Source organism: Zalophus californianus, chromosome 7 (assembly GCF_009762305.2).
Source record: "Zalophus californianus isolate mZalCal1 chromosome 7, mZalCal1.pri.v2, whole genome shotgun sequence".
NCBI lineage: Eukaryota > Metazoa > Chordata > Mammalia > Carnivora > Otariidae > Zalophus > Zalophus californianus.
In genome coordinates, this window is record NC_045601.1 from 50,544,440 (window position 1) to 50,559,628 (window position 15,189).

The window sequence follows — 15,189 nt, forward strand, 5'->3', positions numbered from 1 at the left end:
GAAAGGGATGGGGAGAGGGAGGGCTAAGGAATGGGTTTATTGGAGAAGAGAAATTTAAAATTGAGGCTCTAGCTTTTGCTTAGTGTCAGCAAACTCATGTTAAGTGTACGCACACACAGGCATAAGGGAGCTCCTTGACATGGAATTGAAAACAAAAGCATTTCCACTTCATATAACAAATTATAGTTGATGTATATTTGTGTTTTTGCAACATGGTTGGTTTGCACTTGTATAAAGGAGCTTCTTTACCAGGAACCTAAATTTGAACATTAGGGAAAACAAGTATGCAACACCAGGAAGAGGAAGTAGAAAGTCTCTTCCCATTTTCCTAGGCACAAGGTCCATTTTTAAGAAAATTTCAAAATAAGCTGTTTCGCTTTGGCTTACTCCTACTTGGTATGAAAACACCCAGGGCCTTCATGTGACCTTTAGCTACCCAGAGCTACTCAGTACCCTAAGTGCCCATTGTCTCAAACCTTACCCAGTCCCTCCTTTCTCACTTCTAGCCCTACCAAAACTGCTTTTCTCTCACAGAAGAGGGGGGACAGAGCTTAGTGGCAGAATCTCTTAAGATAACCAATAGTATGGTAGGTAATATGTCAGTGATCAGGTGGTGGACTTTTTTTTTTTTTTGCTACTTACTCATAATTTTAAGCTTTAGGATTTATAAATTAAATTTATAAATTGATTTGTGAAAAATAAAAAGTCCTTAAAGTGTATATCTGATTGTTTTAGAACATACTGTTTCTTTCCATTTATATGTCTCTCTTAATAATACTGTTGTTTGAAGGTAATTCAATTTATTCTTGGACTTGAGATTTTTTATCATTATAATGAAAACCTTTCTTTCTGAGATACAGATGGTAAAACTTTTATATGCATGTATCAGCCACCTTACTATGACTAGTAGACTGCACAAAGGCATTTGGACTAATGGCTAATGAAGAGATGATGTGCTACCAACCTCCCTGCCACTTGTTCATGTATGACTGAATTAAACATTACTAACCACAATCTTCTTTTTAACAAAGTTATTCTCCAGTGTTGTAGAGCAATCAGTGGAATGAAACAAATGGAGTAAATGCTTAATTCCCTCCTTCTCCCACCCTTGCTCAAGGGTAGGCTCCTTGCAAGGTCCCTCCAAGTCTTCTTAACTAATGATGGATATACCAACTGGCAACTGGTACGGTGACAGTGGTTCCTTTTAGCTGAGTTACAGCAATTAGCTATTTGCTAACTGGCTTTTTCTTACTGGGAAAGTCCTCGGATTAAATTCGGTTTAAAACATCTGAACAAAGACAGTTAGTATTGTAGCCCAACATGTCAATGGCCTTGATTCTTTGCCTCCCTTGTAGTAACACCGCCAGCTCCTGTGTAAAAGGAAGGCGACTCTTGACTGGTCCATTTCCTCCACGCCTGATAATGGAGTCAGAAGAAAGCATGCTTCCATATCATTAGTTTATTTCTTCTTAAGTTAGAAGCAAGACAGAGGATGCAGTTCCTACAGGTTTGAATGCTTGATCATACTTAGGTGAGAATTGATGCAGTGAAAGAAAAAAAGTGCTTTAGCCAGAGTGTGCAGTGAATACATAGCTCAGATCCAGACACATTCAGGCTTTAAATCTTCACCATGGTTGGCGTATTTGTCTCCTACTGCCTGGGACAGTGTAGTACAAACTTTAAGGCCTTCTCTTCATCCTGTGAAGCCAGACTGGGTGCTGAGAGTCTCCCTTTTGTTTGCTTTCTCTAGGACGCTGCTGACTGAATCTATGAGATTTCTCCCAATCCAGGAGAGTAGGGCTGCTTTCTGCACACGCTCGATAGCCCCTTCCAGAAGCTCCCTTGTGTTGCCCTCCTGTGTGCGCTGGTGGCAGGCCACAGGGTGGGATGATATATGGGCAAGGGACTGAGTATTGTGTGTGTCGTGGACCATTTGTGGGGGTCTGCTGGCAGGCCATCTCCAGTGGCTCATGGGCAGATTCCTAATGGAGGCTGTGCCGTGGTTTGTACGGTCCATGTTGGTTTACTGCCCTCCAAGAGCCCTGGGTGCAGTTCTCCTAGGTGCACCCCATTCCCCCGTTGAGCAGTGTATCTCAGTATTCTGGGTGGGGCTAGAAAGAGGGTTCTCTCTTTGGCAGCATCCTGCAGGGCTGAGCGAGCCATTGCTCACTCACATGTTCTCCCTCCCCTCCATGGGGAAATCACAGGCTGGAAGGTTTCTCTTGGTGGGGAGCTGTGTCACATGGGCAGGGCTGATGAGGTTAAAGTTAAATTGTTCTTTGTGCCCTCCTCAATCTATCCAATCTCAGATTTGTTTTGCTCCACAGTGTGCTGGGTCTTCTCTGCTGGACCTCCTCACAGGCACTTCCTTTAGTTTAGTGTATAACCGTGGTTCTTTTGCGGGGGTGGGGGGGGCGGGTGGAGATGGTAGAAAATTAGTGGACATGCTCTTAAGAGAAATGTTTTAAGACACAAAGTTAAAAAACTCAAATGAATCTCTAACTGGCAAAATTTCAGGCAAAATAACAGAAGAGTAAAAAACAAAAGTCAGGTTGTAGGTATGTGTTGGGAGATGGGGTTAACTTTCCAGGTAATGCATACTACTAAGTGTGTATACAGTTCCTTTGGGCCATTTCTACTTTCCATGGCTTTCTCCCATTATTGAAAGCTTAACCCAGAAATTCTTTAAAATACCAATGGCTGTTCGGGAGATCCCTCCTCACCTACCAACCCTGGAGGGGAGGGGACAGAAGGAATACCATTAACACAGAGAGAAAAAGGCCCATCAGGATATATCCCAAAGAGGCTTATTTTCAACCTCATACTAGTAGATTAGTGTTCATAATATAAATAATACATAGTTTAGGTAAATTACCATGCTACAAAAATATTTAATAAAATCTTTAAGAAACTTAGAAATGACTGATGATTGATAATTCTCTTAAGTAAACAGACTACAATAACATTATAGTCACTGGCTAAGTTCCATCAGTTTTTTTTAATTCTCTTTGATTTTTTCTCTTGGTCTTCTGTTATCCTTTCTGCAGGTCGCTTCTTCAACCCCTTCATTTTCCTGGTTTGTAGTTTGCTTAGGTCTTGCTTCTGCATATGAATCCTTCCATAAGTTGTACCAAAAGTATCATGGGAGACATTTTTCTTCTTCTTTGGCTATGAAACAAGAATATATATATAAATAAATATGTATTTATTATGTATGTAATGGTATCGTCATAAACTGGTAAAAATCTAGTATACAACTATCTTACTAATAACTCAGAGCACCAATTGAATAATATAGTCTCTAACCCTATAGACCTTTCTTCTCAAACTTAAGTACATACAAATCCCTTGAGGATCTTGTTAAAACGCTATTATAAATCAACAGGTCTAGGGTAGGACCTGAGATTCAGCATTTCTAACAATTCCCAGGTAAACTGTCAGACCACACTTTGAAAAGCAACACTATAAACTATGCTAACCATTGTCATGCATTGAGAGAATTTCCTGTGTTTAGCTTAAGGAATTGTGACTATCATTTCAATCTTTATTGGCATTCCAGAGATGCCATTTCTACTTGTTTTTTAAAACCATTCAAAAGTCAAAATACATTTTATGCAAGTATGGGTTATATATACATCCTGTACTCTAAATCCCCAATCTCCACAATGCCCCAATTTTCTTTCTTGCTTAAAACTGGCAGTCTTGGCTACCAGAAAGCTCTTAGCCACAGCTGATGCATGGTTTCTACAACTCTTTTATTATCCTTTATGGTGGCTTATTTGCTTCTTCCTCCTCTTCTTTGTTCTGAGAGTCTAATTTTATCTATATTATTGAGCTCTTTCTGTATGTTTAGTGTCCTATGCTGCAAATCTTTTTTGGAAAGAAGAGTGGAATATACAAATAAATATGGCACCAATCTGCAAGTTACAAACCTTGAGCGCTTTTGGCATTTTCATAGATAATTTATAAAGATCATCTGATGCCAGATGTGTCCTCCTCAGAACCAGATCCAATGAGGGCCCTATCTCTTCCAATTCAATCCTTGGTGTTCTACAACCAGATTTCTTCAACAGCAACCTTTATGAAGTAGAAAAAAAAGAAATATTGCTTTGACTTTGATGGAAGTCCTATTCCCTCAAATATTTTTCTGTAAGAGAATTACAGTTCCATAAAATGACACTGTCTTTAGGAGGCTAAGCTTCTTAAATACTGTCGGCATTTAGGCCAAGTATATTCTTTGGTTTGCTGCTTTTTAAAAATCGAACACAACGGGGCGCCTGGGTGGCTCAGTCGGTTAAGTGTCTGCCTTCGGCGCAGGTCATGATCCCAGGGTCCTGGGATCAAGCCCCGCATCGGGCTCACTGCTCCGCGGGAAGCCTGCTTCTCCCTCTCCCACTCCCCCTGCTTGTGTTCCCTCTCTCTCCATGTCTCTCCCTGTCAAATAAATAAATAAAATCTTAAAAAAAAAAAAAAAAGTTTTAAAAATCGAACACAAAGAATACAATACTGTTGGGCGCCTGGGTGGCTCAGTCAGTTAAGCAACTGCCTTCAGCTCAGGTCATGATCTCAGGGTCCTGGGATCAAGCCCTGCATCTGGCTCCCTGCTCAGTGGGGAGTCTGCTTCTCCCTCTGACCCTCGCCCTACTCGTGCTCTCTTTCAACTAAATAAAATCTTAAAAAAAAAAAGACAATACTGTTGAGAAACAGCAAGTGAGACAGACCATTCTTCTAAGAAATTAAATCTTTTTTTTTTTTCCAAAGATTTTATTTGGGACGCCTGGTGGCTCAGTCAGTTAAGAGTCGGCTTTTGGCTCAGGTCATGATCCCAGGGTCCTGGGATTGAGCCCTGCATCGGGTTCCCTGCTCAGCAGGGAGCCTGCTTCTCCTTCTCCCTCTGCCACTACGTCCTACTTGTGCTTTCTCAGTGTGTGTGTGTGTCAAATGAATAAATAAAATCTTTAAACAAATAAATAATAAAAATAAAAGATTTATTTATTTGAGAAAGAGTACAAGTTGGGGGGTGGGGAGGCGGGGAAGCAGGGTCCCTGCTGATGATGATGCAGAGCTTGATCCCAGAACCTTGAGATCACAACCTGAGCCGAAGGCAGCCACTTAACTGACTGAGCCACCCAGGCACCCCAGAAATGGAATCCTTTGATTTGACTTCTTCATCTTACTTACAGATTTACATAATTATAAAAACAATTTCAACTGTGCCTTTGAAATGTTACGTTTACATGATTAACAAATTCTTATTTCTCTAAGACCCATTCAGAATCCACTTTTGTGCATAGTACAGACACTTACTGATCTCTATAGCTTGGAATGAACTTTAAAATCCTCATATAATGGGGTGCCTGGATGGCTCAGTCAGTTAAGCGTCTGCCTTCGGCTCAGGTCATGATCCCAGGGTCCTGGGATCGAGTCCCACATTAGGCTCCCTGCTCAGTGGGGAGCCTGTTTCTCTGCCCCTCCCTGGCTTGTGCTATCTCTCTCTCTCTTGCTCACTCTCTCTCTCTCAAATAAATAAAGTCTTTAAAAAATTTTTTTTAAGTAAAAAATAATAAAATCCTAATATAATAAAACCACAACTTTCTAGATTCTATATGTCCAAATAGCTCTGGATCTGGAAACAGATGAGGGACACAGGCAGGAGAAGAGGAGACTAACAATCTCTTTTTGTGAGTGATACCACAAGAACAGCTCAAAGACCTGAAGATTATTTGAGCTGACTCAATTTGTTCTAGTGGCCAGATCTCTACATGGAATAAGAGAATTAAATGAATAACAATGTTTATAAAAGATCAAACTTTGTGAAAAAAATGATCAAACTTTTCACACCAAAGGTGGAAAGTGAGAGAGGCAACCAATGACACGAGAGAAGAGACAGAACATGAGTAAAAGCTCAGTAAGGAAAACCCACAATCAACCAACTCCAGGAAGCAGAACAGAGTGTGCACAAGCTCATTAATAGCTTTTCGGGCCCCAAAAGTGTCACATGCAGACAGTCCACCCATGGGAGGTGCACCTACTGGCTGTTAAGAAGAGTCTTAATGATAGATACGCTGTATCAGACACAGTTATTTACACCAAACTGAACAAGACAAAAACAAAACAAACACCAACCCAGGATACGTAAAAAGCAGAAGTGTTAAACAATAAAAAAAGCTCACTAACAATGAAAGATAACATGAATATTAGTATGGGACTTAAAGGGAGCAAGCAGAGGGGAAAAAAGCCAAAACAAGAGTGCTTAGGTAACTCTCTTCATTGTGGTTCCAGGAAAAGAGAGTTGAGGGTACACCTGTCTCAGGCCCATGGTGAAAGTTGGTGGTATTCAGGGCATCTTCCCTAAAAGCTGATTTAAAGCATATGGTGGGGGCGCTTGGGTGGCTCAGTCGTTAAGCGGCTGCCTTCGGCTCAGGTCATGATCCCAGAGTCCTGGGATCGAGCCCCGTATCAGGCTCCCTGCTTGGCGGGTAGCCTGCTTCTCCCTCTCCCACTCCCCCTGCTTGTGTTCCCTTTCTGGCTGTGTCTCTGTCAAATAAATAAATAAAATCTTTAAATAAATAAATAAATAAATAAATAAATAAATAAATAAATAAATAAATCTCTGTCAAATAAATAAATAAAATCTTTAAATAAATAAATAAATAAATAAATAAATAAATAAATAAAGCAAGCAAGCAAGCAAGCAAGCAAGCAAGCAAGCAAGCATATGGTGGCAGTGACTGTTTTAACTCATAACTCATGTATTTCTGCTTCTGCATCCACATTTTCAATACCTCCAGATAAATGATAATAAATATAAAGCTGAACTCATAACAAGATAAGTATCTTGATTAACATCTTGTGTTCAGCAGACTACTTAAGAAATCAGGGAAATTGTATATATAAAAATGGCAAACTAAAAGTGTTTCTACCACTTAGAATAATTTTCAGCTAAATAGAAAAGTTGTAGATCTAGAACAGCTCATTGCATGCCTGATGGATTCATATCACCCAAGTACCTTTTTTTTTTTTTAAAGATTTTATTTATTTATTTGAGAGATAGAGAGCATGAGAGGGAAGAGGGTCAGAGGGAGAAGCAGACTCCCTGCCGAGCAGGGAGCCCGACGCGGGACTCGATCCTGGGACTCCAGGATCATGACCTGAGCCGAAGGCAGTCGCTTAACCAACTGAGCCACCCAGGCGCCCTCACCCAAGTACCTTTTTATCTATGCAAGTATCCTCCTACCAAAGTAATTTTTTGAGTGTATATAATTAAGATTATTTCCAAATAACTACATACACACACACACACACACACACACACACACACACACACACACACACACACACAATCTACGTATGCTGTTATTTACCAAAGAATTAAGTTACAGTGCCATACTGTCTATGTAGGTAATCTTTCTTTTTTAAAGATTTTATTTATTTATTTGAGAAAGACAGCATAAGCCAGGGGAGCAGGGCAGAGGGAGAGGGAGAAGCAGACTTCCCACTAAGCAGGGAGCCCAACATGGGACTCAATCCCAGGACCCCAAGATCATAACCTGAGCCGAAAGCAGACGCTTAACTGAGCCACCCAGGCGCCCCTGTGTAAACGATCTCATCTGAATTACTTCAATGGGCATGTTTATTGGCGGATCAAACTGACGGAATCAGAAGAAAACTTTCTCCAATTTTCAGTTATCTATGTATGGTTTCTGGTGATAGATCTATAAATTCTTTTTCTTTATCAAACTTTTAACAGTGAAGGGGCGCCTGGGTGGCTCAGTCGTTAAGTGTCTGCCTTCGGCTTGGGTCATGATCCCAGGATCCTGGGATCAAGCCCCGCATGGGGCTCCCTGCTCGGCAGGAAGCCTGCTTCTCCCTCTCCCACTCCCCCTGCTTGTGTTCCCTCTCTCGCTGTCTCTATCTCTGTCAGTTAAATAAATAAAATCTTAAAAACAAAACTTTTAACAGTGAAATCTAGAATCTAAAATTATTATTTTAGAATCTAAAATTGTTAATCTTTAAAAAAAACCAACTTGTTTACTTTTTCTCAGAGGGAATGCATTAATAAAGAACTTACAAATGATTTTTGTGATCACACTAAGCAAAGAAACTGACATTGACTCATTAAAAATAAAATTAAAACCTTTTCCTTTACACTCATCCCATCATACACACCACACTGTTTTTTAAAGATAAGACATTTCATTTCCAGGCCATCATGTCTCCAGCCAAATACCTACGCCCAAAACTGTTACATCATATGCCTATTAATCTCCATCTCAGATCCTAACTTCAAGTTTTGTTTTGTTTTGTCTCCCTGTAAGCTCTAAATCAAAAGTGACATTCAATTCTGCAAGGTTCTATGGTATAAGATGCAGGGACGCAAAGACAACCCAACTCCTTCCTTCTCAAATGAGCTCAGGCTATTAGATATGTTGATGGGTAATTTTCATATATTTTAAAACCTTATTTGCCTATTTCTTGAGAAAAACTGCCATTACCACTCTTGTTCAAGTTGTAATTTCCCTATTTTTCTCCTTCCCGTATCCCTCTCTCCTTGCCTACAATGCTGTTTGCTTGTTAAGGTACACTAATACTTCGTTTTGCATGTTTCTCCCCATAAAACCTAACCAATGTCATGGCAAAGGCAAATGTGGCAGTTACTAAAAATTTCCTGTTTTATATTCTTGGCTTTGACTTTATAGTGAATAAAATTCTCCAAGGAATATAAATGGTCACTCATATATGAGGAATTAATTATTATATGATACATGGGAAGAGGTCAGTAACAATGACTTATTCCCCCCAAAAGGTCAGATCGAAGTTATATTAATATAATTTCATGTTTACACTTTTCATCCAAGAAACTCGAAGCCATTTTCTAAGATTAACCTTATTAACTTCACAAATAATGTGTATCAATGTTAACTATTACCTTTTACCAATTGCTTAAGTGCTGGTTCCAAGTAAAAGAAAGGGGGCAGGACACCGAAGAGTAGCCTGCAAGAGTGCCTAAGGAGCCACACTAAGTCAGACACACCTCTCCAGTATATTCCCACCTCTATCCACAACCCTCTCCCTCTTATAAATGAATTACTATTGATCTTAGAGGGACCACAGAATTACCTACATGGTATCACCACCTTTTGCAAAGGAAAAATGGAGGCCCTAAGCAGTGACCTGCCTAGGTCATGTGGCTAAGCCTGGCCCAGAGCCAGCTCCCTGGGCTCAGAGGTGATGCTCATTCCTCAGACCACTTCCTTCCTCTCCCAAGGGCAGCACGGCCTCTGCAGACTAAGCTAATCTACATCGAATGATTTTTTTTTTCCCACTAGCAGCTTGCTCTCACTCACACAGTCCATTTTCTATTATAAATCAATAGCTAGCAGGTTATTATGGGACCCATATAAAACATCTGGGATTAAAATTACACTAGGGTGTCTGACCTCAAAAGTTCAAACTTTTTTTTTCATTATGGGACATGCCATGCTAACCTAATGGTGATTCCAGCAATTCTTCTTAAAGTAAGTGGATGGGTGGATATGTGTAATTACTGCTAATTTATCCATGTTCTGAAATCTGATTTACTAATTTTCTGTCCGTTTTATTTTCTCTGCATTTCTTTCTTTACAAATTAATCTTTCTTTTCACTAAATACAAGTTCTGATATAAGTGAATTCTTTCTTTTTTAAGATTTTATTTATTTATTTTTGGGGGAGAGACAGACAGCAAGCATGAGCGGGGCAGAGGGAGTAGCAGACTCCCTGACGAGCAGAGTCCCCCTGATGCGGGACTTAATCCCAGGACCCTGGGATCATGACCTGAGCCGAATGCAGACGCTTAACTGATTGAGCCACTCAGGCGCCCTAAGTGAATACCTTCTTTGAAACTGTTTACAATAAAAGAGTTTTAGATTACTGTTATTATTCATTTCTTATTCTCAAAGATTTTGATCTGTATATTTTTAGCTCCTTTGTATTCCCAGGGTGGGCTGACACAAGTTTTGGGGTTTTTTTTTAATATTTTATTTATTTGACAGAGAGAGAGAGACACAGCGAGAGAGGGAACACAAGCAGCGGGGAGTGGGAGAGGGAGAGGGAGAAGCAGGCCTCCCACGGAGCAGGGAGCCTGATGCGGGGCTCGATCCCAGGACTCTGGGATCATGACCTGAGCTGAAGGCAGACGCCCAACAACTGAGCCACCCAGGCGCCCAAGACACAACAAGTTTTCAAAAAGATTTTTTTTAATGTTAGTGATTTTTCATCTTTCTTATTCTATAAATTGGAGTCATCTGCTTTGTAATATATTCTTCATAGCACCGTAGTTTGGAAACTCAAACAGACATAAGGCTTTCAATCTCAACAAGCTCAAAATGATTATAAAATCCCTCGTTTTAAAAAAATAAATAAAAAGTATTATAAAAATCTCTAACTACCTAAATATCTAAATATCATGTGGATATTTTATTGCATTTTGCTTACTATTGTTATTATCTAAACAAAAGGAAAATAGAAAAACAGAAGTGATGATACCAATCATGGTGAAAAGAACAAAGTTATCTCTGACTCAATACAGTTGAAACAAAGATGCGAATTACTGACAAGAGGTGAATATTTAGTTTCATTTGGACATTCACTAACATAAGCTGGTCAACCAGATATTCATTGTGAAGAAAAAAACAGAATTAGGGGCCTGGCTGGATCAGTAGGTAGAGCATGTGACTCTTGATCTCAGGATCATAGGTTCGAGCCACACATTGTTGGTAGAGTTTACTTAAAAAAAAAAAAAAATGTAGGGGCACCCGGGTGGCTCCACTGGTTATGCATCTGACTCTTGATTTCAACTTGGATCATGATCTGGGGTTGTGAGATTGGGCTCCATGTCAGACTCCGCTGCACTGACCATGGAGCCTGCTTGAGATTTCCTCTCTCCCCATCTCCCTCTGCCTCTTCCCCCTCTGCACATGGGCACATACACACTCATTCTCTCTCTTAAAAAAATAATTTAAAGAATGTAAACCATGGATGAAATGCTGAAGTCCACAAATGGTTGCACATATGGCACTAACATACAGAAGGCACTGTCAACATTGAATGGTCAGTGGCTCTCAGGCTGCACTGGCATGCCATAAGTCAAAAATGGACATCAGTCTGAAATCAATGTACAAAGGAAGGCAGTTTGTGGGAGTTGACATATTCTCCAGGAAAAGTGTGGGCTTGATCAGCCAGTACCAACGCTTTATTTTAAAGAAGAAAAAAAATATATATCTATATCATGATTACCTCACAAGGCACGATTGCAGCATGTCACTAAGCTTTTTAATGAAAACAAAATCAGTGTTAGGATTTATATTTATATTGTGGTAGAGGTAGGGCTAGACAGTCTAGGCTGGAGAAACAGGGTAAAATGAATCTAGCCACTGAATCTTTTTTTTTTTTAATTTTTTATTTATTTTTCAACAGAGAGAGAGAGACAGTGAGAGAGGGAACACAAGCAGGGGGAGTGGGAGAGGGAGAAGCAGGCTTCCCACTGAGCAGGGAGCCCGATGTGGGACTCGATCCCAGGACCCTGGGATCATGACCTGAGCTGAAGGCAGACGCTTAATGACTGAGCCACCCAGGCGCCCTAGCCACGGAATCTTCTTATTCCTTTCAGACTCCAGTTTTTAGGTTCAGTTTTGAGATTTGCTTTGGCCTAAGACTTGTGGCTTGGTGCTCTAAATCCAGTCAAGAAAAAGAAGGAGGGGCACCTGGGTGGCTCAGGTGGTTAAGCATCCAACTCTTGGTTTCGGCTCAGGTCATGATTTCATGGGTCATGGGATCAAGCCCCATACTGGGCTCTGCAAGGTGTCTGCTTGGGACCTTCTCTCCTTCTCCCTCTGCCCTCCCCTCCACTTCTCAAATAAATAAAAGACCTTAAAAAAAAAAGAAAAAGAAAAAGAAAAGAAGGAGATATTGCATAAAGTAGGGTCAAGACTGAATTAGTGTTCTAAGGTCAGAGAAGTGTAGCATCAGATGCTCTGGGACCCTAGAAAAGCAGGGTTTCAGAGGAAGAAGTGAGCAAGGGAATGACAGATTTGGGGAAAAACACAGACCTGCTGTGCCACTGCTAGTTTGCAGACTCTCCAAACGAACTTTTGACCAAACACCAATTCTAAGTCTGAGCTCTACAAAGGTCACACTAAAATGCTAACCCTGGATTCAAAAATATGCTACAAAATGTACTTACTTATAGCTTCGAAAATAAATCTTCCCATTCAATGCAGTGAAGTGCAGAACATACTCTAAACCAGCCAGGCGGATATTTGGTACTGTGGGGCCTCTGAAGAAATCTGAAAACAAATTTGAGATTGTTTAAAAAAAAAAAAAGACTAACATGCTTTTAAATTCAGTTACAGAAAGCCAGATTGCAAAATGCTCCATGTTGTATCAATATGTACCTAAAAAGATAAAAAGGTGGCACAAAAACTGATCCCTGAAGAATGTCTGAGAGTCTCACTCCTCTACCATTTAAGCTCATGACTTTGTGTGTTTAGTTCACTGAGTCACGTAATTTGTCAGTTTTGGGAAGTTCTCACTCTAAGCCAATGCTTAACATATGAGTATATTGTATTTATCATGCATATTAACTTTTTTAAAAATGTAAATCAAAGCATAAAATTTTTTATCTATGAGACAGGTAGGTTAAGATGGCAAATTTCTATGGGGCGCCTGGGTGGCTCAGTCAGTTAAGCATCCAACTCTTGATTTCAGCTCAGGTCATGATCTTGGGGTCATGAGATCCAACCCTGCATAGGGCTCCACACTCAACATAGTCTGCTTGTCCTCTCCCTCTGCTCCTCCCCCTGCATTCTCTCAAATAAATAAATCTTACACACACACACACACACACACACACACACACACAAAACAGCTGTTCAAACTTTGACTATTAAATCAAATTAGCCTTTGTTTTATGGTAGAGGCCAACACGGAAGCAATTCTAAGAAGAAATCTCAATTACATGAGCAGAGATAATAAACTAAAGTGTTAAAGCCAGAAAAGAACCACTGAGATCCATGAGTAGGCTGTTTTCCCACAGTGTGGTAGTCATATCACTGGTGGCACATGAGATGATCTTAAATGATACACAGGCAGATATAATTTACTATGTATTATTTATTTTATCAGATACCATTTTCCATTCATGGTAGAGACATAAAGTTTCCTTGTAAAAAAAGGAGTCAGGATAAAGAAACATCTCCAGTGAACAACACTAGGAATACTACATGGACTCGGCTAAAGTTATGAAGGTAGCATGTGAATGAAAAAAGTTTGAAAAACAACAATCATTTTATCTTAACAAACAAACAAATTTCAAAGTCCTGTTCACTAGGGGCGCCTGGGTGGCTCAGTCAGTTAAGCATCTGCCTTCGGCTCGGGTCATGATCCCAGGGTCCTGGGATCAAGCCCCACATCCGGCTCCCTGCTCAGAGGGAGGCCTGCTTCTCCCTCTGTCTGCCGCTCCCCCTGCTGTGCTCTCTCTCTGTCAAATAAATTAAAAATCTTAAAAAAAAACTACAAACAATGACCAACCATGAAACAATTCCTATCACCCAGACTGTGATTTCCAAAATAATTTTTCAATTTTAAAAAAGTTCAGGGCTCCTTAGAGAAACAGCTGATTCCAGGAATGGAGCAATGAAAGTATAAGAGGAGTCTGAAACATCAAAGGGGCAATGAATTAAAATGTGTCTCAGAACATTGCCAAAAAGACTGACCCTAAAATGGGCAGGAATGATGGCTGAGATAAAGAGAGATATTAATGAGTAAGATAAAAATAAAAACCTGGCTAAATACAAGTAAGGGGGTGAAGAGGCAGAAGAAAAATTGGTTATGGTCAGAAGGAAAGCCCTAGCTTGGACCTTTTCTCAATGGATCAATTCCAGGTAAAAATAAGGCCTCAAGCGTGCCTGTGTCCAGGAGTAAATATACTGAGAAAGGGCATAGAAGGCTAACCAGGGTTTTGATGGGAAAGACCAGGGGATCCAGAGTTAGAGAATAGATCAGATCCTGATTTTGCCACTTACTAGCTCTTTACTCTGGATAAGTAAGTTAACTGATCTCAATTTCTTCATCTACAATATTACCATAATAAACTGAATATTTGCCCCCACTACTCCTCCCAATCCCTACCAAATTCACATGTTAAAGTCCTAACCCTTAATGAAGCTGTATTTGGGCCTCTAAGGAAGAAATTAAGGTTAAATGAGGCATGTCATAAGGTTGGGGTTCTGGTCCCATAGGACAGTATCCTTATAAGAGACCCTACAGGGGCGCCTGGGTGGCTCAGTCCATTAAGCATCTGCCTTCGGCTCAGGTCATGGTCCCAGGGTCCTGGGATCCAGCCCACATCAGGCTCCCTGCTCCGTGGGAAGCCTGCTTCTCCCTCTCCCACTCCCCCTGCTTGTGTTCCCTCTCTCGCTGTGTCTCTCTCTGTCAAATAAATAAATCTTAAAAAAAAGAGAGAGAGACCCTACAAAGCTGACACCTTCCCTCCTCTCTCTCCCTCCCTCCCACACACAGACATGAAGGAAAAGCCAGGTGAGCACATAGCAAGAAGGCAGTAAGAGTCCTCATCAGAAAAATCAGATCTTGGACTGTCCTTCAGCCACCAGAATTGGGGGAAAAAAAAAATTCTGTTTTTTAAGCCACCCAGTGTATGGTATTTTTTTAGCAGCCCAAGCAGACTAATATGATTACCTTTGTAAAGCTGCAGATTACCTGACCTAAACTATGGCAGCTATTTTCATCACTATATATTTTTCAAGTGGAGTTAAGAATTAGGAAATGAAAAAGGTTAAAAAAATTAAAATGGCCACTGATATAAAGAAAGGCAATAAGAAAAAAGTAACCCAGTTAGGCAGTTAAATTTTAAGATAGGCTTTAAAGGAACATTTAATAAAACTAACCTCCTACTTGATTTACTATATCTTTGTATATAAGAAATAGTAATATTAAATAGTAACCATAAAAATTAGGATACACTGAATCTAAAAATAGATATTTACTGATTTTCTATAAAGCAAAGCAAGACCACTAAGATTAACTACAAATTTATACACTGCATAAGAAAGCAAACAGAAGCAAAATTCAGAATGAACAAAATGGGTACCTGGCAGAGAAACACTGATGTTAATAAGTTAAATTTTCTTTC

General features: G+C 40.1%; 1 protein-coding gene across 3 annotated transcripts in view; it reads right to left on the reverse strand.

Annotated features, from left to right (window-relative positions):
• Nucleotides 1–628: 628 nt before the first annotated feature.
• RPF2 (ribosome production factor 2 homolog) overlaps nucleotides 629–15,189 on the reverse strand; it is a 39,921-nt gene continuing 25,360 nt past the window's right edge. For 2 of the 3 annotated variants that reach the window (XM_027604154.2, XM_027604155.2), the window contains exons 8-10: nucleotides 12,223–12,325; nucleotides 3,933–4,077; nucleotides 629–3,168 (exon numbers count right to left, since the gene is read on the reverse strand). In XM_027604154.2, the coding sequence (XP_027459955.1) occupies nucleotides 2,989–3,168; nucleotides 3,933–4,077; nucleotides 12,223–12,325 (428 nt within the window). In that variant the 3' untranslated portion in view covers nucleotides 629–2,988. The remainder of the gene's footprint in view (nucleotides 3,169–3,932; nucleotides 4,078–12,222; nucleotides 12,326–15,189) is intronic. The other variant, XM_027604152.1, reaches the window with a different exon arrangement.